General features: G+C 41.9%; 1 protein-coding gene across 6 annotated transcripts in view; it reads right to left on the bottom strand.

Annotated features, from left to right (window-relative positions):
• The window catches only part of DENND2B (DENN domain containing 2B), a 106949-nt gene that overhangs the window by 3716 nt on the left and 76584 nt on the right, over nt 1–26649 (bottom strand). For all 6 annotated transcript variants that reach the window (XM_079965908.1, XM_079965907.1, XM_079965910.1 and 3 more), the window contains 7 exons: nt 24960–25029; nt 18329–18406; nt 14988–15128; nt 13789–13937; nt 3637–3814; nt 1364–1405; nt 756–867 (listed from right to left, as the gene is read on the bottom strand). In XM_079965908.1, the coding sequence (XP_079822034.1) occupies nt 756–867; nt 1364–1405; nt 3637–3814; nt 13789–13937; nt 14988–15128; nt 18329–18406; nt 24960–25029 (770 nt within the window). The remainder of the gene's footprint in view (nt 1–755; nt 868–1363; nt 1406–3636; nt 3815–13788; nt 13938–14987; nt 15129–18328; nt 18407–24959; nt 25030–26649) is intronic.

The raw sequence follows: 26649 nt of genomic DNA, 5'->3' as shown, positions 1-26649 counted from the left end.
CACTTTTGCAAGGATGCATGTAGCACAATCCCACGGACATTCATGTAACAAATCAAAATGAGTATCGAGCTCTGCAAAGCCAAGCATGTGGAACTCAGCCATTCAGAACCTAAGAAATATTAAAATAGTTCTAAAGTCTCTTTAAGGGCTACCAAACACTTCAACACAGATGCATCAGTTGTTTTCCGAGGGAAGTCACAATGACTCAGATCAACACAGCAAGCTGCTCTGAACCAACTGTGGCTCCTGTTTCGCTTCCATTGGGAATAGCACAGCATCCAAGCTTGTAATTAAATTCTTACAAACACAATAAGTGAACCAAAAAAAAAGAAAGGAAAAACAGTCATGGAAGTCACTCTCCAGAATAGCTGGCTATAGTCAATTAAACGGTTAGCAATGCGTGACAGTGTTGTGGAAAAAAATGTGTGCCATCGTTAAATACTGAATGGTTTACTGTTGTGAAGTACATTTTTTGAAGTTGTTTTTCTTAAAGGATTTTCATAGTTAACAGTGGTACATAAAACGTCTCTGTTTTCAATTCATAGAGTCCTTTCTACAGGTCAGTTACATTCAGCGTGAGAATGTAATGGTGTGTTGTGAAGTACCCTTTAAATGTTGAAAAATATATATTTTTGTAGTTCGCTGATCAGTTTACATACAACATTCTTGTTTCCCTCTTTAGCTTCCAAGAACATATTATTCCCCATCCCACAAAGATTCGACTGTAAACAGGACTTGTTCCCAGCCTCTCTTACCCTCATCTGATTCGCTGTCTGAATCTTGGTTTATTAAATCACTCTTCCTCTCTAGAGCCTGCTCCAGAGCTGCTTGCAATTTCCTAGGCAAAAGTGTGTCTTCATCATCCATCTGAAGGAGGAAAACAATGAGCAGGCTTATTTCCAATCAAACTTTTTCAAGATTTAGAACTGAGAAACATATCTGATATTTCACACCATGTTGTAAATAAAGCATTAAACTCTTACACTGTGAGAAGAGAAAGCAGGGCAAAGCCAGATTTGGCAGTGATGTTGCAGCACCTTGCCCAGGTTTTTGAGGAGAGATGAGGTGTATTGAACATGTGAATTTATGTTGTTGGTTGTTCTATTTGTAATTGAAGTTTTTATTTTGTTTTATGCTATTTGAATGTTATTGATTCATTTTGGCTTAGATTGTGTATATCTCTGCCCTGGGACCTTTGGGTGAAGGTTTATTGTTTATTGTGAGGTTGACACACCCACCATGTTTTCTCATTCTTAACTGATGGGACAACCTCACAACTCGGCCTGTTAACTCTATTTATGTTTTTCTAATGGGCTATGAAGTTGTTTTGCATATTTCAACACACATAAAAAACACACAGTACCTGTCTGATGAAACGATCAGATCCAAGGTTCACCATCAAAGCCTAAAAGGTAATCAACAGAGAAAAGTTTTATCATGGTGCCTGGAGACATGTTATTGTCTTTACAAGAAAGGGGAGATCTAAATACAAGTTTGACCACCAAATTGAACTTCTAGTGCCATCCAGTGGCTTCAGAGTGTTTGGTATGCACCAATAATGTATAAAGCAGGAACCCAAGCTTGTGGTGTGTGTAGTGTACTGAACATCCACTCCTATGAGAATTAAGCTGAGCGTCTTACATCAGCATTGTGCCCTCCATATGCTATGGACTAAAACTCTCATGATCCCTGATGATTTGGCACACTGACTGGGGCTGATGGGGATTGTTTGATCCTTCCTTTATTCAAGAAGACACAGTTCCACTAGTATCTGAGAAGGTATTCATATAAACCAGGGGTGGGGAACATTTTTGGCTCCAAATGCCAGATCCTTATTAGGATCAATCAGCCTTGTGAGCCAACTTTGACAGGTGGATGGGCCAACTCTTGAGCTATATGGACCAATGGTCTGACTCAGTATAAGGCAGCTTCCTCAGTTCCTATGACATGGGCCTTCCTATGTTCCTATTATATGGGAAGACACCATGTCATTCCGTTTACTCAGACATTACCAGAACAGTAACAGATCCAGACACTCATAAGCAATTCTTATGACTCTCTGATACTGAATGAAGCTACCCTTGTATATATAAACAGCAATATAATAAGAAATTTGAGAGGAGGAGAAGACGACGAAGAAGAAACAAAGAAACCTGCTTTGCACATGTCACAAATAGTGGCTCAGAATCAGCCCTATCAAAACACCTCTTCCCCTGCTTTCACGACCCATGGAAATAGAACAATGACACCGTCAGGTATGCAGTTGTCCTTAATATTTTCTGGACTGATCCCAATTACCAATGTAGTATCTTCCTCATCCTCTGCTCTCATGTTTGCACCACAGGAAATTAGTTCTCACATTGATCTAATTTCATGATGGATGAAAGTATGTAAAGGAGAATGAATAAACTCAGAATTCAGCTCAGAACAGAATAGTTGTGGGCAACAGCACTTCGACCACATTGCTCCCTAAGCAACAAGCTGCCAATATACCTTCCTAGAATGGTCTGTGTAAACTTACCACTCAATTTTAATAATCATGATATGGTAATTGGTAAGAGCCTATGTATTGATAGTTGCTTCTCCACTCCCATGCATTTGGTAGAAAATACCCAGATATGTCATAAGAGTTCGATTCAGGCGTGCTCCTCATATGTAAAACTCACATGGGAGCAAGGTGAGCAGAAATGAGAGGGCTACACCCATCGCTTTCCAACTCAGGGAGTACAACTATGTGAAGTGGAAGATTCTGAATTGTGCAAAGAGCTTCCATGAGTAGAGGAGGTCCCTTGCTCTACAGGACCATCCTTCATGAGTTGGAAGACGACGGGAATAGTGACACAATGGCACAGCTTAGAATGCTCAACTGCTTGAATTGTAGGGTTTGCATATGAGCAGAATGCCCAAATAGAACTAAGATTCTACATCTGTCCTGGACAAACTTGCTTCTTTTAAAATGGTCTGTTTCTCTACCATAGTCCATTTTTGCAGGTGTTACAGGCAGAAATACAATTAAAAAATGAGTGCATCCACCTCATAAGGATGTAAGAATATAAGCTTATCAAAATCAATGAGTTGCAATTCAGATCACCTATCCCAAAATTGGCATTTCAGTGTCATGCTCACTCTAGCAGCATTGGGGAACCTCAAGCTCAATAGCCAAATGTGTCCTCTATGCCTCTCTATCTGGCCTCTGTAGCACCACCCTGTTCCCAGGCCAATCCCCCCTACCAGCCCTGCTTTGCACCCCAATGAGTGTTTTTGCCTGCCTAGAATGTAGCCTTGAACTCTCATCTTGTCATCTTGTCTTTTGCTTACCTGGATAGCGTGGTGTATGTGGAAACCTAGAAAAAGTGAGATTCACTGCTTGGCACACTTTTGCCTCTGGCCCTACATAGCCCTGGCATGTGGCCCTCAGAAGGTTGTCCAGAAGGGAATATGGTCCATGGGCTGAAAATGGTTCCCCACCCCTGCAGTACAGCTTGCACATCAATGAGGAGGAAACCTTTCAGAAAGGTAATGGCATTGTCTCCCATCAGTTGCAAGTAAGGATTGAAGCACAAAGGTTTGTTAAATCTATTGCAGAGTTCTTTCCTGGGAATTTCACTTACAATGAACTATAGACTCCATTCCTACCTCTTCTACTGGTAGCTCCTTTAATTTAGGCAGTGAGTTGGAAAGCAATCCAACCAGAAATGGAGTAGGGCAGCAGACAATGTCAATCATGGAAGAAGGCAGGACTGGAATGAATGTGTGTTGCCAGGAGAAGGGGTACAGCAAAGCCACCACCGCATGAGAGCAGCTGGACAAGGTGCTGAGGACAAAACAGAATGGACATTAGCATGTGCTTTAACAAACAAACAAAACTTTCTGCTTGCTTCTTAATAAAAGTCGGGACACTTCTAGTTTGTCACTATATTCAGACGGGGTTAAATCACATACCAGCAAATTCAGGTTGTACACTTCCCCAAAAGATGTGACTTTCTACTATAAGGAAAGGGACAAGAAAATGCACTGGAAAATATGGGATAACATTTGCTTTTGTGCAATGTCATCTAACCTCCCCACAAACAAATCAGAATGAGTGCTCATTAAATAGCTAGTGTAACTGAAACTCCCTGCAAACAAGTCTGGATGAACACTCAATAAACCAGTTGTCTGGAAGCACACTCAAAGAAAAGAGAACACCCTACATTCACGCACCACAAAATGGTCTTCAGGATGACTTTGCACATTATCCGAATCCAATCTTTCCTGCTTAGTCAAAAGTAATCACCAGTCACCAGTTTATGGAAGCCCACCTGGTATAAACCTTGCCAGAGTTTAACGGAAATAGTCTGAAGCTTTCAAAGTTAACACTGATTAGTATCCCGACTAGGTTAAATCAGTCACTAAGCTGATAGCCGTGATAGGATTTTTTGTCTAGTCTTGATAGGATTTTGTTGTTGTTTGGGAGTGAAGAAAGCATTGGACATGTTACCCATAAATGAGGGGGAAAGAAGCATGAACCTCACTTCCAGTATAACATGTAGATGGAGAAATTGCACATCTCCCCAGAATGAGATGTGTGTGCTTCCAGAAGTGGAGCAGTCCATACATCTTAATACATGAATTGCCTGTCGATCTTAAACTAAAAGTGCAAAGAAGTGTTTGCTATCCTCCAACTAGCCTCCTCCTCATACAAACCCATATGCTGTATATCCCTGCTTACATTTTTCACACCATCTGTAAGCAATGGAAGAACGCCTTGTCCTTGACCAGCACAGCACAGTCTGAGAACTGGAAAGCCACAGTTCCTGCTGCCCTTGACTTTGAGGGCAGTTTCATTTGTTCTCAAGTTCTTCCATCTGCAGGATATGCTCCATCTTCAGAGCACTTTCCAATGAAAGGCACTTCAGAAACCTCTGTGCACTCAAAAAAGCCCTCGCTGCTATGCTTTGCTATCACATTCTTTGGAAATCCCCTGCTAACAACATGCTTTTACCCAGAGTGCCTTCCCAGTACAGTCTTCTTCTGGAAGGCTACAATAAAATAGCTTTTTTTGTCCAATCTGCTTTAGGATAACAAAAAAAGGAAAGGGCTTTTATTTCAAGAACCGCCACTTTAACTTGTGGTGCTTTGTGCAGAGGTGAGGGTGGGGATTTTTTCTTCCCGAAGTTAAGACGGCAACACTCATGCCAAGATCTGAGCAACTTACGATAATTTTTAGTCACAGTTAAAACTTGTTTAAGCAAATATGCTTGAACAAGTTTTAACTGTGATGAAGGTTAGCTCAAATGTCATGGTCTGGATTGAATTCCAAGTGTGTTGTCACCTTAGGTTTGTGAAGAAAGTCCCTCACAAAGCTTTCTTCCACAAGAATACTTTTCATTTCAGAGAGTTATGAATTCACTAAACAAGTTTTTACATGAAAATGCTGTGTGGTCAATTAACCATTTATTTATTGACATGCAAGGCCTTTTCAAGACCCTAGATGGCATCAAACTTCTGTTTGAAGACTCCTTTGCCAACTCTCTAAGCAAAAAAACGATCTAAAAGACCACACAAAACCATTTGCTCAGCAATAGCAACTGGAGCTATGTGCCGACAGGAGAGAAGCTTCTGTGTGCTAGGTTGTAAACTATGCAATGTCACAGTAGAACTCTTAGGGGCACATATGTCAGATTTCTCCAGCAACCATAGTGCTTTTTCAGACCACAAAGGCACTGGTGTGCCATGCGCTCATGAACCAGATAAGAACTGTGCTGATCCAATGTATTTAAGGGAAATCAGTGGAGAAATGTAGTGGGGAAGACAGCTACTATTACTAGTTCCTGATGGGAAATGCCCTGTCAGAATCTTGTGCAGTTTCCAGCACAGATGCCAGCAACTAGTTATCTAGCAATGATAAAATGACATTTGATCCAGCTCTTGGTCAGGATGGGTGGACTCTTAGCTCAGTGGTAGTAGAGGTTAAGCCTGGGTAGAATGAGGTTGCACTTCTCTTGGCAGAGCAGGGACATGGTTTGAGGGTACTCCTGTTCCTGCATTCCCAGGTGTTGTCCAAGAGTGCTTTTGCCCAGCTCTGGCAGGTTTATCAACTGCTCTTGTTTTGGGAGAAGACAGACTTGGTCTCTGTACACAAGCTCGCTGTGAGGCCTGAGGTGGAAGTCTTGTTAGAATAACGTTATAAACTCAAACAAAAAAGCAGCCAGTCCCTGGCAGGGACCCCCAGCCAGCTTAGCCCTCCAAGGCCTGGGGCAAGTGTACCTGTCTCCCCCCACCCTCTGGCATGGGCCTGTCTCTCCACAGGCCTGACTACACTACTGTAAGACGCTCTATCTGCGGGTAACTCAAAGTGCAGTTGGTAGAGCATGTGACTCCTTTATTACCTCAGCTGCAGTGGCAGCCTGTCTGTTTCTAGACACAATCCAAAGTGCCGGCTATTGGCTTTAAAGCCCTTTAAACCTGGAATCAGGTTACCAGGAGAGGCGCTCTTGCGTGCTCAACTCCCATTCCAAGCACACCTGGCTGGGACACATGTGAGGACTTTCTCAGCAGTGACACCCACTTTCTGGAATTCTCTGCTTTGGGGAACCCACTTGGTTCCTTCTCCAGTAGCATTTCAACACCTGCTGAAAACATTTATGTTTAGGCAGCCTTTGGCCTACACGTTTTGTTAATTTTGCCAGGCCTCTTCTTTCCCAAGCCTTTGGTTTTGCTCTTTTTTTCCTCCTGCTCATTTGTTAGCTTCTCAATTTGTTCTTCTGAGCCTTGTTACATGTTTTAAGCACCCTGAGTGGTTCAGTTTTGAACTGACAAGTAGTAGATGAATATTCTTAACAAAAACAGTCTTGTTGCGAGGATGGAATGGGGAGGGGGAAATCCATACACACCACTTTGAGTCCCTTGGGGAAAATAAATACAACAAATAAATATAATGTAAGATCTAGCAATCCCTCAATAACCTGAGAACACCCTTGCCCAATGGATTTTCCTACTATGCTTTAGTAAAAAAGGCAGATCCGTCTCTACTGAAATGAATTTGGTACCACACAGGGCTCCGGGTGAAGGCAACTGACTTTCATGACCTTGCCTACCTACACAAAGATTAATGCTGCCTTCTTAGCAAACATTTCCCTCCTAGTACTGTTATCCAACATGTGATGTGCTAGCCTTGACTCTTATCTTGCTGAATAGTGTATTTGATTTAAAAACAAACAAAACACCACCATCTGATTCAGGAAAAGAAAATGTGGAGCATGCCTCACAGGCTTCCAGGCATAATCCTTTAACTAAGCTTTTAATGACTGTGGAAGTTTCAAGTGTAACTGGTCAAGTCAATAAGCAAATGGAACTAAAGTGAGAACCATGTTAATCTAAAAGCAGGAACACAAACATTCCTTAGTGTTCAGCACATACTCCTTGCTTTCTATAGAATGCCCTTTTGTAACCTGCCCTCCTCTTGAAGGCAGGGCTGTGATGTAAATCAGAAACAACATCCTCTCTCTCATGGGCAATTCCCACGCTTGGGAACTTTTTGCTTTGGGCCACTTCACTAGATTCCCCCCCGCCCCTCGCCCATGAATTGTCCAATGCACAGAGCCACTGCGAGACAACTGGGTAGCAAACATGTGATCAAAGGCAGTTTTATACATGCATAACAACTTTTTTTCTTTTCTTTTTTTACTTCCAGAGGAGTAGTTGCATTAGTCGACTGCAACAAAATGAACAAAGATTTACATCTTAAAGATCAACCGATTTATTGCAGCATCAATTGTTGTAGGCTGGAGCTTATGAATGGAGAAATGGATTTTGGTTCATGAAAGGTTTGACACAATAGATATGAGAGCCTTTAATTTGCCAGAAGATATGCTGTTGCTTTCTTTGTTTTTGGTTTGATAAGAAAAGAGGTTAGCTAGATTTGAATATTCAGATCTGAGTAGCTTTGCAGATGGTTTTGTACAGATCCAAGATTTGTGCTTTTTGGGCACATCTGCCTGGGAGCCTTCCAAACTGGTTAGCCTAGTACTTAGTACTAAACCAAAAAGTAGCAAGAAAAGAAAAGGGTACTCTGTTGTACAGGTTTTGCACATTCCTTTATGTTGATTGTGCCACCCAGACAGACAGCCTGGCAACAGTTCTCCAGCCAATATTGTCATCAACTGCAGAGTCCTCTCCTTTTACTTATTGGTTGATTATGGAAATAACCTTGCTGCATTAGCATCTTTTACACATATCATTAAAAAAACAGGGCTGGTAGGCTGAATTGTAACTTTGTATGCTTGTATGCCTCTTTAGCATATCTCGTAGTGAGTACCTGGACTGAATGTCTTTTTGAATGGAGAACAAAGATCTTTTTGTAGTGTATAAAACTGGAGACATTTGAAACTCCATTAACTTGGACAATTTAACTTATCATGATACTTAGCTATACTTGGTTGTTTATATTGTAAGCATAGAAGTCATGGGGCAGTTAAGAAGGGTGTGTGTGTGTGTGTGTGTTACAGGTGCCTCATGCTGGCATAGTCATGGAATAAACATCTAGCCCAGATGTGGTGCAATTTATATGCGCAAACTGAGATGTGGTTGGAGCCTGAACTGCCAGCGTGCATTACAACTCACTGTCAGGCCACTTTTTCAATTTGGGTCCTCACCAAAAGCTGAACTAGGGCTCTTCTCAGCAGGTCATTATATGCCAATTGCCATTTTGCAAACCACCAAAGGCCTTCCTAAAGTGGGCTGAATGATGGGATATAAAATCATGGTCTATGGTTATGATGAACTGCTCCCACTGCTTCTTCACCACAAGTACATTTTGAACTGCAGTTGAAAACAAGCGGTTTCCAAGTAGGCTCACCAGGGATGCAATTGGTCTTCAAGTATGGGTCTTTCACATGAAAATTCAAGGCCTTGCAATGAGCAAGAATTTGTTTACAACTGTAGTCCAAAGGGGATGCCAGCTCAGGCGATCTATAATCCGCAAGCCACTTAAAACCATGGTAAGATGGTCAGCATCAGTTCAGTGCCCTGAAGTTATGTCCAGTTTCAACTTAAGGCAGACATACTGTAGGTCTAACTTCTAATTCTGGTCCCATGGGACACCAGATTAGAAGCATGAGACCCATTGTTGTTTCTTTCTGTACTCAAATTGTAAAAATGACATGCCATACATATTTTGTTAAAAAAAATGCTTCCCCTTGAAAATATCAAAATAAGAGCATGAGTCATTGTTGCTACCCATGAAAGAAAAAATGTCAGTTAAAAAATGCTGAGTGAATAGCTGTAACCGTGAGAAAAGTCCCCAAGTTACAGAATATGCTAACACATGCATTCAGGGACAATGGTGATATTCAAAGTCAAAGAACTGAATGCACAGATTAGGAGAAAACCACAGCAGAAGATGATGGAACGGCATTTACAGGAAACTAGGATACTGGGGGATATTTAATGGATAATGTTTCAGATACGGGGTGGGAGAGGAAACAAAAGCTGAATATTTCACAACACAAAAGGATTTTTAAGAGCAACTAATTGTCATGCGATATGTCCCAGGATATAATGCAAGCACGTGTTGTAGGCCACTTCATCATCCTGGGTGTTGTTGATTAGGGCTCTACTTCTGAGTTTTGTTGCAGTTAAATTATTCCCTTGCTGAATAGTCACAATAATCTGGACAGGCAACATCTGCACATTACAGCCTGCCAGCCACATGGTCTCCTAAGTGCTTACCAAGTTCACTATTTCTACAACCCTAGATGGGCAAAACAGGTAGTTTTATCATGCTGCTGGTGACCTGATGAACATGGTTGGTGGGCTGCATTCCACTTGGTGGATTACAAATTTTGCATCCAGCAGTGAATTGCAAAGGGGACTCTAAGATCTAATTTGCATATTTTATCCGAGAATTATGTTTTATTTTGTGTAATAAGAAATTTTGGTGGAGTTGACCATGGTTTTACTGCATATAGTGTATGTAACAACTGCTCTTTCTTTCTTTCTTTCTTTCTTTCTTTCTTTCTTTCATCTTCCTTCTTTGGATGTTGCCATGGACTTCAGCTAGCACAATAAAAAAAATTTTTTGAAAAAGTTGCACATCCCCTGCCAATATGTTTTTCTAAGGATTTTTGTTCATTTGATTTTTACGAAACAGGGAATATATGAAAAATGCAATACAGGCAGGGGAGAAGCTATGGCCATTGTCACTGTATACTGGGTATGGATACCAGGTGTTGGCAGGGCCAAGGTCTTGAAGATCCTGGCTACATTATACTGAGACTTAGGGCAGTTATACAAAAAGGTCATAATCCTAAATTCAATCCATTGTTTCACAAACTGAACAGCCATTTTGATGTCCTAAGAGACCCAAACTGCTTGTGTGGGCATTTGGAGCTCCAACGGTGGCTCCACAAACAAACCTCTATGCCAGTTTTTGGGCTAGTTCATGGTCCCGCAGACGCCGCGGTGGGCTGGAGTGCACACACGCGCGAACACTATTTCCGGCGCTCCATCTGGCGTGGAGGAGGCGTGCACAGCTTCCCATTGGCTGAAGGAACTTCCTGCAGCCAATGGGAAGCTGGCCAGCATCACAGAAGGCGGTCCCCGCTCTGCTCCGTGCCGGTTTAGTGTGGCGCACGGGAGCCAACTGAGCAGGTGGCGGGGGTCCATGGGCCGGTTAAACGACCCCCACGGGCCGCTTGTGGCCCATGGGCCTTAGGTTGCTGACCCCTGCTCTATGCTGTCAAAAACTCCTCATCCCCACTCAGCCTTAATATTCTTAATCAGGTCTTTTCCCCAATCTTCACTGAGTGGCTGGAAGCGGGGAAGTAGAAAAAAGTCCTCCTTCCATTCTGCAAACAAGGAAACATCTGCGTTCACACACCCATTCCATGCCACCTTAACCAAACAGAATGCAAACAGCAGCAGCCCATCTGGCAGTCAGACAGCAGCAGATTTGCTCTGCATTTTGCTTTGCTTTTTGGATGGCCTGGGGATTGGGGGCATCCAAATTCACTCAACAAAATATGCGGGATGGGTTCCAGTTGAGGGCAACGTCATGTGAACAACACCTATAAATTCTGGACTCAAACAGCCTCAAACTCATGATAAAGTCCAGTGAGGACAAGCCCTGATACAACCACCAGCGGAAACATTGCTGGAGTTTAACCAGCCCTATGCTAAGATTCCCTCAGTAAATGATTTTGAGCAAAACTGAATGCTTGCAGGGCAGGCTGAAGTGGTCTCACATGAATTGGTATGCTGGCTTGATTGCAGGGAGTGAGCTTCATGTGACAAACTGCAGAGCACAAAGGTCTGGATGATAAAGCTGGGGTAGGGGGCATGGAGTGAGGAGGAAGTACATACTTTCCGCATCACATCAGCCAATTATCAACTATCCCCTTGTACAAAACGGTTTTAACTATGGCTACAATGTAAAGAATAAACTCTCAGCTCCTTCATCCTGCTACTAAGTATTTCCCCCCCATGAATGTAAGCCAACATAAACTTCACGTTGAAAAGACATGAGTCATGTATAAGGATTTATCTTGTTGGGCATTGTGCACAAAGGATTTAGCAAAATCAAATGTGCTGTCATGCTTGGTGGGAATTGTAGACTTCACACTATAATAATAATGATCTCTGAAATTTCTGTTATGGTTCTCTGTCATCATGTAACAGAGCTTCTCTACTGGGTTAAATATGCTATTAACAATGTCCTGTATAGACTTTCATCACTGATCTGCAAAGACACCAGCAATAATGAGATTATTTATGAGGAATTTATGAAACAATTGTTGGCTCTTTGCAACCTAGAGTGTATTGTGAAGAATACACAAGTATAACAAAAAGAATTTTGTGAAGCATTCCCACACAAACAGCAACCAGGTAATGACAAATGAGGGGACCAGAATCCAACACAGTGGCTGCACAGGTGTGAACCAATGATGTCACCAGCCTGCATGGAATCTTAATTGCCTTTGTGAAGGTAGAACATTGCAGCATTCTCATCACCATTCAGCAGTAGCAGCTGGTAAATACATGACTTATCTCTTGAGCCGTCTAGCTCAGTACTGTCTACGCTAACTGGTGGTATCTCCGCAAGGTTTCAGACCACTGTAGCAGAGAGCATTACCCTAGTCCAGGGGTAGGCAACCTAAGACCCGGGGGCTGGATGCAGCCCAATTGCCTTCTCAATCCGGCCAGCGGATGGTCCAGGAATCAGTGTGTTTTTCATGAGTAGAATGTGTCCTTTTATTTTAAAAGCATCTCTGGGTTATTTGTGGGGCACAGGAATTCATTCATTTCCCCCCCCCCCCAAAAAAAATATAGTCCAGCCCCCCACAAGGTCTGAGGGACAGTGGACCAGCCCACGACTGAAAAAGGTTGCTGACCCCTGCTCTAATCCTTTAAAATAGCCTGGTGGCATTTTCCCTCTTCTTGCACTGCATTAGTGCCCTCATGCCCATACATACGTTTTGCGATGATTTATCTTTTCCTCCCTGTTTCATTTAGCTCTCTGCACTTTTGCTTTCCAGTATAGTACTAGAGTGCACATCACTGACATAAAGTGAAAAGAGAAGCATGTGCATTTCTCCCTGACCAATACATCTATCTATTACACTGGGAGAGCATACTGCTTTCCTCTTGGTGAATCTAATTCAAACACCCTTGGAAAAGCACTAATGGGACACAGAGCACTTCCACAGGGCAATTTATTGTGAGCTCAATGCAGCTCATGCGCACACATGTTTCACAACATCCTCATGACGTTGTCCTCACCCAAATGCTATTCCATATTTTTTCCTCTTTTAATCTGGATTGACTATCTTGCCCTGTTTTCTTTAACATCAGAATTTTTGTAGAACCAGTAAATCCATATTAAATAGAAAAAAAATGGGATAATGTTTTGATGAGAATGACACGTGAACACTGGACAAAACTTGCATGTGTAAGCAGCACCAAGTCCACAACTGCCTTGTGGAAGTGCTCTCAATAAGAGTTGTCCCCGTCCCCCCCCCCAATTACCACACCTCTACGTAGAATGAACCAGTTCATGCAAGCAAAAATGTGTGGTGCTGAAGCTATTCAATTCCTTTTCACTTCTTCAACTTCAGAGGATAGCTATAAATAAGTCATAAATTAGATCTTTATAACAAAAGGGGGGAGGAGCCCTATGAAAATCACATAGACAAATTTTGTGCTGTACAGCACCAACTGGTGTTGCATCTTTGCAATGGCGTTACAACGATATAACTGACTAGAGTAGCTGAGTCCGCAAGTTTCACACCTTAGGCCAGTGCTTCCCAAAAGTTTTTCTCCCACAGACCACTTGGAAATTGCTGGGGGTCTTGGCATGCCATTTAATATATTTTTTTCTGCCTGCTGTAGCAATTGAATGGGCTGTATAATTTCCACTTGTATTTTTATTGCTTGCTTTGTTTTTTATATTGTATTTTACTGTATTAGAATTGTAACTGTTTTTCACAGACACACTGTGAACCACCTGAATGAAGCTCAGTCTGTAGACCTCAATTTGGGAATCCCTAGCTTTGGGTAACACATAACACGTAGCATAGTGTTACAGGTTTATTACTTTATAAAATGATGTGAAAGCACTCAGTAAAAGTGTAACCTGAAGTCAATTCCATTTTATTTATTTTTTTATGAGAAGGGAGACAGGATGACTGGAAGTATCCCCAACTAGCTTTAATGAATGGTTGTACAGTGAGCAGCACTATGCTTATAGCATTATATTTAATTTTCAGCCTTATATTTGATTTTCATCAGGGAAGTTCTTGTGTGACTTACCTGAGTTTATCTGCTATGAAGATCACTCGACGTTCCAACAGGAGGGAGGCAAAGATTCTGATGATTTGTCGTATACTCAGACACTTGAAAAGACACTCAAAGTCCACATGTTCCAGGCGAGAGTCCATTGGCCTTCGGAGTTCTATCACCTGAATGCATTCCACAAACACAAGTCATGTTCTAACTGGCTTGATTATAATATGGACATTATGCCAATCTTGCATCCTGACTTTGGTTAATTATTATGTGGAATTTGAAAGTAACAAAACATTTCTTGGATTGTCTGCCCGGTTTGGTAGCCTTGAGAATTCATGTCACCTTTTATGGTATTTTTCCCAGGAAATGTTACTTTCCGCAATATGCAGAGAAGGAGAAAGTGCGTATTTTGCCTAATGTGTGCTTGACATGAAGCTGATGTTGGTATTGGTTTACTATAATTTATTAAAATTTATTTTATTACTTATTAGATCCCTGTACTGTCCTTCATCCAAAGATCACAGGGTGGTTTACAATATAAAAGCACAAAAAGCCAAGTACACAGAGTGAAACTGACACCATTCCATCATTCATACACTACAACGTAAAAAGAATTAGCTCACATACAGTATGTTATGAATGCAGGAATTATTTCTTGCTTGGCTAGCTTCATGACTATGACAAAAGTGCAATGACACTAATTTGTAGGCTGAACTATGTAGCCTTTTAATGACCAAATATAGACAAAATTGTGACATACTTATATACGGTACTAAACTGTTGCAACATGTTGGTTATAATTTTCAATCCTTGCCTGTGGTGACTTGTAGCTTCCTGACTTAACCACTAGGGATTAGTCAACAAGCGAAAACACCTTGAGACTACTCTGATGGCTAGCTTGCTGACCTTGTGATAAAGCCTGCTGATGTCATAATTTTCATAGATAAAACCAAGACGCCCTATAGCATAGAATCTGTTAAACAAATATAAATTAGATTCCTGAAGCAGTTACACATATACACACACCAAAGTAAATTGCCTAATGAAGCAGCTTCCCAAAAGAAACTTATTTTAAAAAATAAATCCACAATACATGTAACTTCCAGAGCTGTGATAGCTCTCTGTGTTCTACTTTCTTTCTCACTATTTTACTGTTTCAGAGAGAGAGAGAGAGAGAATATGTGTGTTAGGGTTTTACTTGAAAGTTTAAGGTTTCTTTTTACCTCATTTCCAGCTCCAGGCAGGAAAGTCTTGACTTTGATTGTCTTTCCAGGTGCAGGAAAAGGAGACTCCATGAGACTTCTCATAAATGGATAAACCAGGGCAGCAGATATTCCTCTTCTCCTTTCAACTTCATCCAGTATCTGATCCATCACAGTCAAATGCAGAATAAAAGAGAAGCTGTGCCTTAATGACAACTTACACATGTATGCTATATTGACTCTACTCAACCAAAGTGCCAGTAAATCAGAAATTTTGTGTTTTGTCCATTTATTTAAAAAAAAACACAAAACAAACAAGCAATATCCAACTTTCTTTTTCCAGAAATATCATTTCTCGGACTGAAGCCTTCCAGTTGAGTATCGACTCGATCTAAACGTACTTCTTTGAGAAGGACTGTCACTAACATTCCATCTAAACAAGGAATCTCTCAATGACACCAATGCTTGAAAGATAACCTGGAATTACAGGACCTTGGCTGCTTTGCAGCACCACACAGATAATGGTCAAACAGAGGGACTGTAGCTAATCAGCACAGCTGGACCAAGTAATGTGGGGAGACAGGGAATTCCGGGTCGGCGCCATCGCCGAATGGCGGACTCCCTCCGAGCTCCGGAGGGAGTCGGCTGGGTAGGGGTTGGGTCCTGCCGTGCCGGCGACGCGGGGACCCTCAAAACCCATGGGCGGAGATGCCCATGGACTTGGTGACTCGGCGGGCACCGTTTGCGCCCCCCCGACCCGCGAAGGAGCCTTTTTAAAGGCTGCGGAGCGGGTGACGGGGGGGGTGTGGTGCTGTGAGTCCAATGCTTCCCCTGCCCAGCGAAGCCACATGCCATTCGGCGAAGAGCAACGACTTCTTCTTTGAAAATTTCGGATTTGGACTAAAAGGAACAACCCGTGAGTAAATTGATTGGACTTAAAAGGGAAATTTGATCTTTGAATTTGGAGCGAGCGGGGGGAGTGCAAAAAGGAAGTTCGCCCCCCCCCCCTGTTGTAGATGGCTCAACGCAAGGATTTGACAACTAAGATCGAGAGATGAACTTGTTTACCTGAAAAAAAATTTTAACTTCACGAAGGGAAATTACAATAATTGTGCTGGAGGAGAAGACTGATTTGTGGGAACTAAAATGCAACCCCCCCGGGAACCGGGAACGATCCACTATGAGAGACTGGTGAAGAGACACAGAAACTTTGACAGCTGTCAAAGTAGCTGTCAAAGCAGGAAAATAAAAGAGAACTTTGTTACGATGGCTTTGCTGGTTAGATTTGTTACAATTTGGACATAAATTATTGGAAATAAAGGCAACAAGTTATTTGACTTTTGGGTCTGATTTTGAAAGAAATTAAGTTACCATATTCCCTCTAGAGGGAGGCTGGGACATTGCAACAGTAGCAGCAAGTGGAAAAATACTATGAATTTGAGCAGGATCTGTTATCTCTTGGGAAAGCTGCAAAAACGAAGCATTATTTTGTCTACAGAGGTTTCTATACTAAAGGAGACAATGGATTTATCTATTGAAGAAAGGAAGGGACTTGACGCAAGTTATGTTCCTGAATAACAAAAGCCTCTGTGGAGAACAAGAAGTTTCTGAATTAGAAGGTTTCTGCAGCAGAACAGGAAAAAGCAACCTGAGGAATAAGAGCTGGACCAAATTTGAAGCCGGAGTATTTGGAACATCCAGACTTTAAAAGGACCAAGAAATAGAATTTAAGTTAGACTCTTAAACATAGAGGTCTGGATGGAAGAACAATGACTTTTTCTGAGAGTTTTTTCGAGATTGGACTTTCTGAAATTAAAAGCTATCAAAAGACGGCAAAGTGGAGTTGAGATATAGACGTGGATACACCAGGCTGGCAGTAGACAATGGATGAACTTTGGGGATTGGAACCGGGGAATGGGGGGGGGGGAGATTTGGAATCCAAAGGCTGTAAAATTATATATTATTTCTTTCTTTTCTTTTTTCATGTTTGTTGTTTGAAAATAGGGGAATTCGTGGAAGGGAAGTGCATTGTTCATTGTCTGGCAGAAATAAACCATGTGCCCAGGTTCAGGTGCAACACTGAGCAGAACCATGGCAAAAAAAAAAAAAAAACAAAACAGTGTGAAAATGCAGGGCCAGAGGAGGAGAAAAGCAGTCACAAATTTCTCTCCAGCACTTTGCACATTCACATTAAGCCATAGTCTTTCAGGAGCAGACAGTAACAGCACAAGAGAGTTCAAATTCCCTTTGAGTAACCATCATCAAAGTTTGAAAGCTTTGTATATCTGAGAATCCTTATAGAAAGGAGAATGATGCTTGTGATAATATAAATGAAGAACCAGTTTGCTGGGCTTCTATCAAAAAGTTCCGGCTTTACCTTCTGGCATTTAAATAGCTCAGGTAAGTCATTTACAGTTTCCATTAATAGCTGAACTGCAAACGGGAAGCTTTTTTTGCAAAACTTATCCATTTCTGAGGCAATTTGATGTTGATGTATAATGCTGCAGTAGTCAGACCACTACTGTCTACTGTCCTACTGGCAGCTGCTCTGCAGCATAAGTCTTTTTTAGCCTTGCTTCCTGAGATTATTTTATTGGAGATACCAGGGCATGAATGCAATGCCTTCTGCATGCCTTTGACACTGCTATTTAGATAACTCCCATTAACACATTTTAAACTTTCTTTGATGACAGAAAACAGCATAGCCTAACAGAATTCACCCATGCAATGATCTTGATATGAAGTTATCTTTTATCTACAGGTGCATATGCATCCTGAACTTCCAAGTTTAAGCAACTTTTGGTGAAACAGGCGTTGGGGATGGGAAGCGGAAAGGAGGTATAATATGAACTGGGAGATTATCAAGCCTGGCATCAGTATTTTGGGTGTGCAGGGGGATTAATGCAGACTGAATACAGGGGCATGTGGGCCATGAGGATTAGATATCCATTGGATGCACATCCAACCACATTTTTTTTTTTAAAAAAAAAGAGGTTCTGGAGGTATTCCCTGTATTTGGCAATAAACAGATACTGGGTTAGTGTTATACTGGCTCATCATTTCAGATAAGTGTGCCAAGAATTACAGCTTGGCCAAAAGTGGCTTTAGAATACAATGGACTGAGAGGGAGAGTGCCAATACCGACAGACACAGATGTTTTTCAAATTGAGATGCACTTCAGGCACAGAAGTAATAAAGCATTCTTTAATAAAGTCAATAACAGATGAACTGTCCAGCACAGTAATTCTAAAATACTGTTATCACCAATCAAACAAAAAATTCCTCTTCTTGACTCATTAAGTGTGAAAGTTTTCTGTGAGCAGCTAATGCAACAGCAGTGCTTAAAAAAACCTCCAGCTTACCTTGGAAAATAAGTCAAAGCAACCCAGGCGGCTGATCACACAATATACTTCAGGTAAGCGTGGACCTTTTCCACTTGGCTGACAACAATAGTAAAAGAAAGAAAGAAAGCAGGTTTAATTGCATTTTAAGCCACTGATATGATTGTACCATTGGCCACTATTCTAAACATGAATCTTTCCTTTCACCACCAAAGTGGTCAAACTGTTAGGAAATCACCTTATTTTCCCGAAGGCTGGAACCTCAAGATACATTTATCCATTCTGGAAACTGCTGTGCAATGGACACACTTCCCCATCATCATACCAAATCAAAGTTTTGTTTTATTTTAAAGAAACCTCCAGCACATTTAGAATTTCTGCCATTGGTGTCGTTTTTCTATCGTATATGAACTGAAGCCACCAAGATCACTTATGAGAAAAGTTGGGGGTGAGGACCATTGAGACTGTGACCACTAGGGCCAGCCCAATACATTTTGCTGCCTGAGATGAAGGACAAGATGGTACCGTATTCCATGTACTGAAGCCAAGTTGACTGGCAGTTGAATCCTGTCAACAGGATAGTGTTTTCCACAGCACCCAAGGCCTCAGACTAGATTATGGGGCCAAGGTAAGGCTATGTGGCAACAAAGATGAATGATTGGCTGGAGCAGGCGTCAGTATACAGACAATCAAGCAATGTTGCTGCTGCTCCCATTCCAGTACCCAGTGCCTTTTTCCAGGGAGTACTCAAGGGTACGCAGTACCGGCACATCTTTTTGTTGTTGTTAAAAAGTGTGGCACTTCACACTCTGCCCGCCCCCAATCCCTCTCACTACAAAGGAAATGTAATAAGTGAATAGAAAGAGAACCTACCCAGTTCATGCTGACAAAAAAAACAACCCACATGCACACTATATAAAGGAACATAAGTTTCATCACACCTCTCCCCCCCTTTCTTCCCCAACCCTATGCTGTATACAATACTAATGTCCCATATCAAATGTAACTGATTTGTAGAAAGGACTTCACAATCTGAAAAAAAGAGACAATGCACGTAACTGTTGTAAACCAAGAAAACTTTTAATTTTTTTTTAAAAAATTTTAAGTGTGGCACTTACTGTAACAACTTCATGGTTGAAGAAAGTGCTGTCAGTACCTAGGGCCTGAGGTGGTTACACCTCACTCTGTCAAATAGTAGGACTGGCCTTGGCCACCACAAATCTTCCCACATGAGTTTGCTTACTACATCCATCGGGTGCCTTGCAAATAGAAAGCAATCAGGAAACTAGCCATGACCTAGGTGGTTTGACAGTGTCCTCCATAATCATGTAGACATTCCTTCATTATGAGTGTTAAAAGGCAGTTAATTTGCAGTTGTGCTGATGGTGTGAGCACATGCTCCATATTAAGGACAAAACAGCACTGCCAGTTCTGTGTACCTAAGGTACGCTAGCTCCTTCCATTTCCTATCGAACCAAAGGAGATGGCAACATTTAAAAATCCTGGTTGTTAACCCTATTTTTATGAGGCTTTCAAAATATTTTCTGCAGTTAACGCTTTGCTGTTGAGCTGTTTGTGTACAAGTCACAGGAAACTGCAGATTAATGTTCTAATCAGAGAATGACTGGGCTGGTCAGCAGGTGCGTGTGCTTCTGCAGTTAAAATCGTGAAGATGCAGTGAAGTTAAGTTAACACAGATGAGTCTATTTCTGGATCAAAACCTGCTGCTCAGCAGACGTCACATTTCTGAAAAGGCAGAATCCTTCTTTGTCCATATTAGGTATAAAAACGCCTTCTAAAAGCATCAAGTGATTATATCTAGCATGTGGGATTTGGGTTAAAATCATTGTGTCAAATCTGCAGGAATGCTGTAGCCATGCCAGGCATCCTGGACAGCTACCAGCTAAAAGCTGTCTTGCTGGCTGCCAGTAAAAACACTGCATTCCTGGGTCATATATAATAGCAGGAACAATAACGGCTCACAGTTTAGTCAAAAGCTCCGGCCTTGTGAAATATTACTCCTGGGGTTTTTTGCTGCTTTTTAAATAACCCTTAAAGGCTACAGTGTCACCAAGTTTTAAAAAAAAACCATTGAGCATCTTCACTTTCCAAACCTCTCTTGCTTCATGTCCTTTATTTCAGATTTCCCTTTTCTTTTTACCAGCCGCAGCGACTTCCTTTGTGCTAACAGATCGCAGCAATAAAAATGGAGCCCCTCAGAGGTGGAAAGTTTTTAAGTGGCTGGAACTCTTCTTAACTCTTTCACTGGTGTGCGCATGCATAACCTTTCAATTTCCTTCAAACCTCTAATTATGAAAAAAAAAGCCCCAGTGTTAGTACAAAGCTTTTTACATTTGTGGTAGTATTCACGTTTGAAATAAAAATCATTGAATTTTGAAATTGTTTTCTAATATACTGTAGCGTGCAATTTTAAGTAATAGCTCGAATGTTAAAGATTCCTGTTTATTTTCCATTAGACTGTGTGTGTGTGTGTGTGTGTGTGTGTGTGTGTGTGTGTTGATTAGTTGAAGATGGAATCAAGCAATACCGGGAGGGCCACAGGTTGTCCAACTTTGGTCTATATGAATGGGTAAATCAGAGGTGGATTTAGGGGAGCACCACTGGCTTGGTTGCACTCAGCGCAGAGCCTCGGGGGCACTGCAGCTATGATGTAGAATGGAAGATGCGAAGTGAGGAAAGTTCCGATTTTTTGGTGTTACACAGGGCATCGCTGAAATTTGAGGCCCCAAGGTCCACCATTGACTAAATGCCCCAGGAGCAGGTTGTCTCAGTGCTAAGGGCTGTTAGGCAAAATTGTAAAGATCAGAAATTACCTATCATCAAAGCCAGTTTCATGTCCCTGTGAACTGCAACCTCACTGCAGATTTGTGAGTCTGAAGGCAGTCTTAAAAAACAAATCTCCCCAAGTATTCAAGAAGACTAAAGGTTGTCAGCCTAGCATACACATCTATAATACAGAACTCTGAAAAGAGAACAAAAGGCTTATTTGGGCCTCAAAACACTTAGGAATAGCTCTTAGGTGGTGTTTGCCACTGTTTTCAATTTTCAAGCATCAGTGAATTATTTCCCACTTCTTTTGAATATCAACATAGGAATTCTGATAAAAGAGTTTCAGATTTAGCCACATATAAGGGCATTTGAATGTAATTTCTAATAATCCCAAAGGGTGACATCTAGAATTCAAACTTCAGTTTATGGAAGACATTAATGCCAGTGATCAAAATGCACTTATAATATAATGCTTATTCAAGTGAAAGAAACTGTGGATGTAGCAATGTAATATGAACATACTGTACATATTAATAGTCGTGGAAGCCTGACAACTGTACTTGTCCAACTTTATTGTTTTGAAAATGAAACAATCAAAACATTTAAGCCAAAACTGGACTGGAAGCAGCATCTGACAGTGCCAGGAGATCCTGTCCCACACTATCAACATTACTTTAGATTACAGCTTTTGAATAGGTTTTTCTGAACAGTAAAGTCTGTGTTCTGTAAGTCAGGGTTGTGTTGCATGTGCTATGCAGATGATTTACAAGGTCTGCAGTTTTGCACACCCAACCCTTTTCCATCCGCAATCAAACAGAAGTACCAGCTATCCTGCCAGGAATATTCTTTGGTATCTTCCTCTCCACCATCCAACCCAGGCCATTAGCAGCACCTGCTGCTGAAAAGTTAAGCTTTCTAAAAAAGAAAAGAAAAATCTAACAGCAGGTAGTCCCTTCAGAAGTGGGAGTATCTGCTTTTCCAAAACAAGGTTCCATATTAATGTGCTGCTCCCTTACAAATTACAGTGGTACCTTGGCTCTCAAACTTAATCCATTCCGGAAGTCTGTTTCAAAACCAAAGCGTTCCAAAACCAAGGCGCACTTTCCCATAGAAAGTAATGCAAAAATGGATTAATCCATTCCAGACTTTTAAAAACAACCCCTAAAACAGCAATTTAACATTAATTTTACTATCCAACGAGACCATTGATCCATAAAATGAAAGCAATAAACAGTGTACTGGAGTCACACAATCAATCAAACAGTAGCTGAACTGGGTTCCACACAGTCACAAAAACAAAAAGAAAAAGCCGCAGAAACAAAAACGCAAAATAAATAGCAAAAACAGACAGACCTCAGTGTAACACTCAAAACAGAAGTGTAGCACTCAAATCAGAAGTGTGGCACTCAAATCAATAAATAAACACTCAAAACAGAGCTCATTCGGCTTCCGAAAAAAGTTGCAAAGCAAACCAGAGCACTTACTTCCGGGTTTGCAGTGTTTGGGTTCCAAGTTTTTTGTGTACCAATGCATTTGAGAACCAAGGTACCACTGTACTTGTTTGAACCAAAGCCAAGGTCAGTGTTGCAGTGTCAGCACAGTGTAAGCGGTCAACGATGATGTTGACCTTTGGTTGTCATATATCATATTTTTCCTATTTCTGGTCACATGCCTCCTGTTATTCCTAATATTCTGTTACTGTTGATTATTTACTATCATTGTCTCACAGATAGGGGAATTGCCATATTGGCTCCCTGATTCGTGTCCCTGCAATTAAAAAACTCCCCAAGTAAGACAACTTGCCACATCTATTAAACTATTTCAAAAATACATGCTGTTTCTGTCATGAGCATCAATCTCGTGGAGAAAACATAAAGTGGGCAGAGGCTTTCATTATATGAATGGTTGCATTTGATCATCCTCAATTCAGCAAGGTGTAATCCACATTCAGGAACATATTCTCATGCATGGATTGCCTCCCTATACTGTACATGCCAGAGACTGCTGTAGGATAATATTACTACTGCTAGCAATAGCCTGAGGAGACATGATAGCAGAAATACTAGGTGCCTAATCATGGATCTGCTCCGATCATCAAAGAGGGGAGTGAGTGCAAAAGGAGACTACAGATGAGGGGTACTGTATCTTCCCTTGCTTCAATATTACCACCCTACATCTTATTCCCACATGTGTTTTACTCCCTAGTGAAACTCTAATAGTAGAAGCATCCTTAACTGCTAGAAAGGTGGTTGGGAGATGGGATGCAGAAAGGTAAGTGACAACCAGGGACAGGGGTGTTCAGCACTCCTTTCCTGTATGCATCTTCTTGCTGTTAAAACTAGAGCCTGCACAACCCATTTCTGTGTGTCTGTGAGCAGACCTGTGTTTAAGCACATAGATCATCTACCACCACATCTAAATTGGCCCTGAGTGGAAATCAAAGAATGACCTCGACCCAGTTTCCCAATAACGTAATGTCTACACAAGGGAAGATGGGCAGAGCATGAGAAAATGCAGCTTACTGGCCTCTGTTTGGTACTACAACACATTCTCATTAAGTGGGATAGGAAGCAATAAAATGTAGGTAGAAAAAGAAGTTCCCCAATGTTAGCTTTGGGCTTATCCACACTTAGCTTTCCTCCGCTCCTTCCAGGGACAGCCTGTGCTTTAAATCTCTGTTTCTATGTGCCCTTTTCTCTCTCTCCAGAGCTTCCCCCAGAAAAATCTGCTCTTTAAACTTCAATTGGAACAAACAGCAATCCACAGAAACCCTTAATTGACATTGAAATGACATTTGCTGCAACTGAGCATTAAAAAGCAGTTTTTTCCAGGGAAAGCTATGGGGCAAAACAAAAACAAAAAAACACTTGGACAGGGAACATTTAAGTGCGGACCTGTGCCTGGAAAGAGTGAGGCAATAGGTAAGTGTGCATAAACCCTTTAGCAGTTCTAGTGACCTGTACATTAGTTTGCTGGTGTGCTAGGCATCTGTAGTCCAGTATGCACTATGCCGCTAATACTAGCTACTACTTCTAGTCCAACGGGACGCAGGTGGCGCTGTGGGTTAAAGCCTCAGCGCCTAAGACTTGCCGATCGAAAGGTCGGCGGTTCGAATCCCTGCGGCGGGGTGCGCTCCCGCTGCTCGGTCCCAGCGCCTGCCAACCTAGCAGTTCGAAAGCACCTCCGGGTGCAAGTTGATAAATAGGGACCGCTTACCAGCGGGAAGGTAAACGGCGTTTCTGTGTGCGGCTCTGGCTCGCCAGAGCAGCGATGTCACGCTGGCCACGTGACCCGGAAGTGTCTCCGGACAGCGCTGGCCCCTGGCCTCTTAAGTGAGATGGGCGCACAACCCCAGAGTCTGTCAAGACTGGCCCATACGGGCAGGGGTACCTTTACCTTTACCTTTACTTCTAGTCCAAATGTACTCATGGGATCACCATGGGGAAAGAATCAACTGTCATGAGTGCCAGTAGCTCTGTATCCTCTTCATAATAGGTAACATTTCTATCAGATACATCCTGTTTTACTTCTAGTAAGCTCTTCTCTGGAAATGCCCAATTTGGGAGTAGGTAGGTATGAATTTTCCAAGTAGAATAAACAATTGAGAGTGGGCTTGGTTTTAAAAAATGGAATTCCCTGCCATAAACACTGAAACATGTAAAATACAGTAACTCCTAGATTCCCTGGAATATGAATATGGATTTGATTTGATTTTCTGTAGAAAAAGCTGTATTTCCCTTAAGACCACAAGAGATTAATTTTCTTCTTGCATTTGTCCGCAGCCCCAAAAGTGACACATTCAGCTCTCATAATATTTCACATTCTTAGCATAGTGTACGTTGAAAAAAGTTGATGTACTTACTAGTAATCTTCTGCAGTAACCAAACCTTCTGCTGCCATCTTCTCCCGTCAGCATAAAAGAGAATGTTTCACTGTAACAAAGATTACCACATATGTTATTGTGCTGCCAAAAAGCAGGTGTTAAGATTCCTTTCGATTAATATTTTGACATGTTTTGAGATATCTTCCAGACAGATAAATCTTGTGGTTTTATCTCATAGTCTTGGTGAGGCTTTGTGACTAACCAAAGGATTTGTACTCATTCTATCCATGTGTAAATGATTACATAACACAAGAAGCAACAGAGAACCAGATATTCTATTGTGAAATTGGTTGGCTTCTTTTGCCTCACAGTTGTAAGATAGAGTACTCCACTTACAGTGGTCAGCTAGCATGTGGATTATGCAGTAGCTTATGCTGTAGGAGGAAAGAAACACACCGATCCAATTAAGTCTGAATGGAATATATTCAAATTAAGCAATGAATTCCAATTCAGCTATTTCAAGCTGGAGCCTCCCTTTCCATTTATTTCATTCATATCCCACTTTTCCTCCAAGGACTTCATGTCAGCATACATAGTTCCCTCCATCCCATTTTATCCTCACAAGCTTGTTTGGTAGGTTAGGCTGAGAGCTATTTCTTTAAGTTGGAGACTTTGAGGTAAGCAGAAAAATCTCCCCAAAGACTGACATCTCTTGTTCTTGACTGCTATCAGAACTATACAAAACTTAACAAGAGATGGTTGCAAAGCTCCCTCAAGCCAGGCTCAGAGAATGTCTTTGGGAGCTTGCAAAAGCTCACCTCAAAGGAGAGGCAAGCTTTAAAAGGCCTAAACTCTACTCCGGCTCAAATTAAAATCTGATCTGAAGAAGGAGAAGGAACCCTGGCTTTCCTCTCCACCATCCCTCCCCCAAAACACATACTGTGAAACTGCTCCCTCCTCTCTGCCACCTCCCCGCTTTCTGTTGTTACTTGTCTGGCCAGTGGTAATAGCACCAGGGAGAAGGGAGCAAAGAGCTCTATCCCTCTAGCCACCCATCCCTGCCTGCCACTCATTGCCCAGACATCAGCAGTGGTAGTGGGAGCAGCCACAGCAGGGTGCAGGGTAGCTGGAGGCCATTCGCTTCCCCTTCTCTGTCATGGCAGCCCTTCTTTTCCAAGGCCTACCATGCCCTTCCTCCTAGGAAGTTGTTATGCAGCACTCCAAGGCCATAAGTTATAGCCCTCTGCTCACAAAATTATCCATTTGATGTGTTGGAGCGTGGCAATTTGCATCTCCATTAGAGTGCAAGGCTGTGCCCAACCCAATGCTATGTCCGCTTGATCGTTTTTCTCAATGGTGCCATTGCTAAACTCATTGGGTATTAGGGTGGAGAGAGGGAGAGAAAGAGAGAAAGAGAGAGAGATTGAGTAGCCAGATAACACCCCCTGAGCTGTGGGTTAGCCACCCCTGCTCTACTTGGTAACAGAAAACCTAAACAGGGCTTTTGTGATACTCAGAAGTGAGCTCTCCCTTCTCTAAGCCCAGGGAGCCCAGAAAGGCCAGTAATCAAACTCCTATGAGCAATTTCACTGATTATCTTCTTCAATGCTGTGCAAAGGGCGTTAGCAGGAGCAGCAAAAAGAGGCAAGAACTAGGTGTGGTGCACCAGCAGAACATAACTAGAGTTCCAAAGGAGAAAAAAATGTCATCTACATTCACCAACAAGCAA

The sequence above is a fragment of the Podarcis cretensis genome (assembly GCF_951804945.1).
Source record: "Podarcis cretensis genome assembly, chromosome: 1".
Lineage (NCBI taxonomy): Eukaryota > Metazoa > Chordata > Lepidosauria > Squamata > Lacertidae > Podarcis > Podarcis cretensis.
Note: the sequence above shows the minus strand (reverse complement) of the source record. Positions and strands in the feature narration are given on the sequence as shown.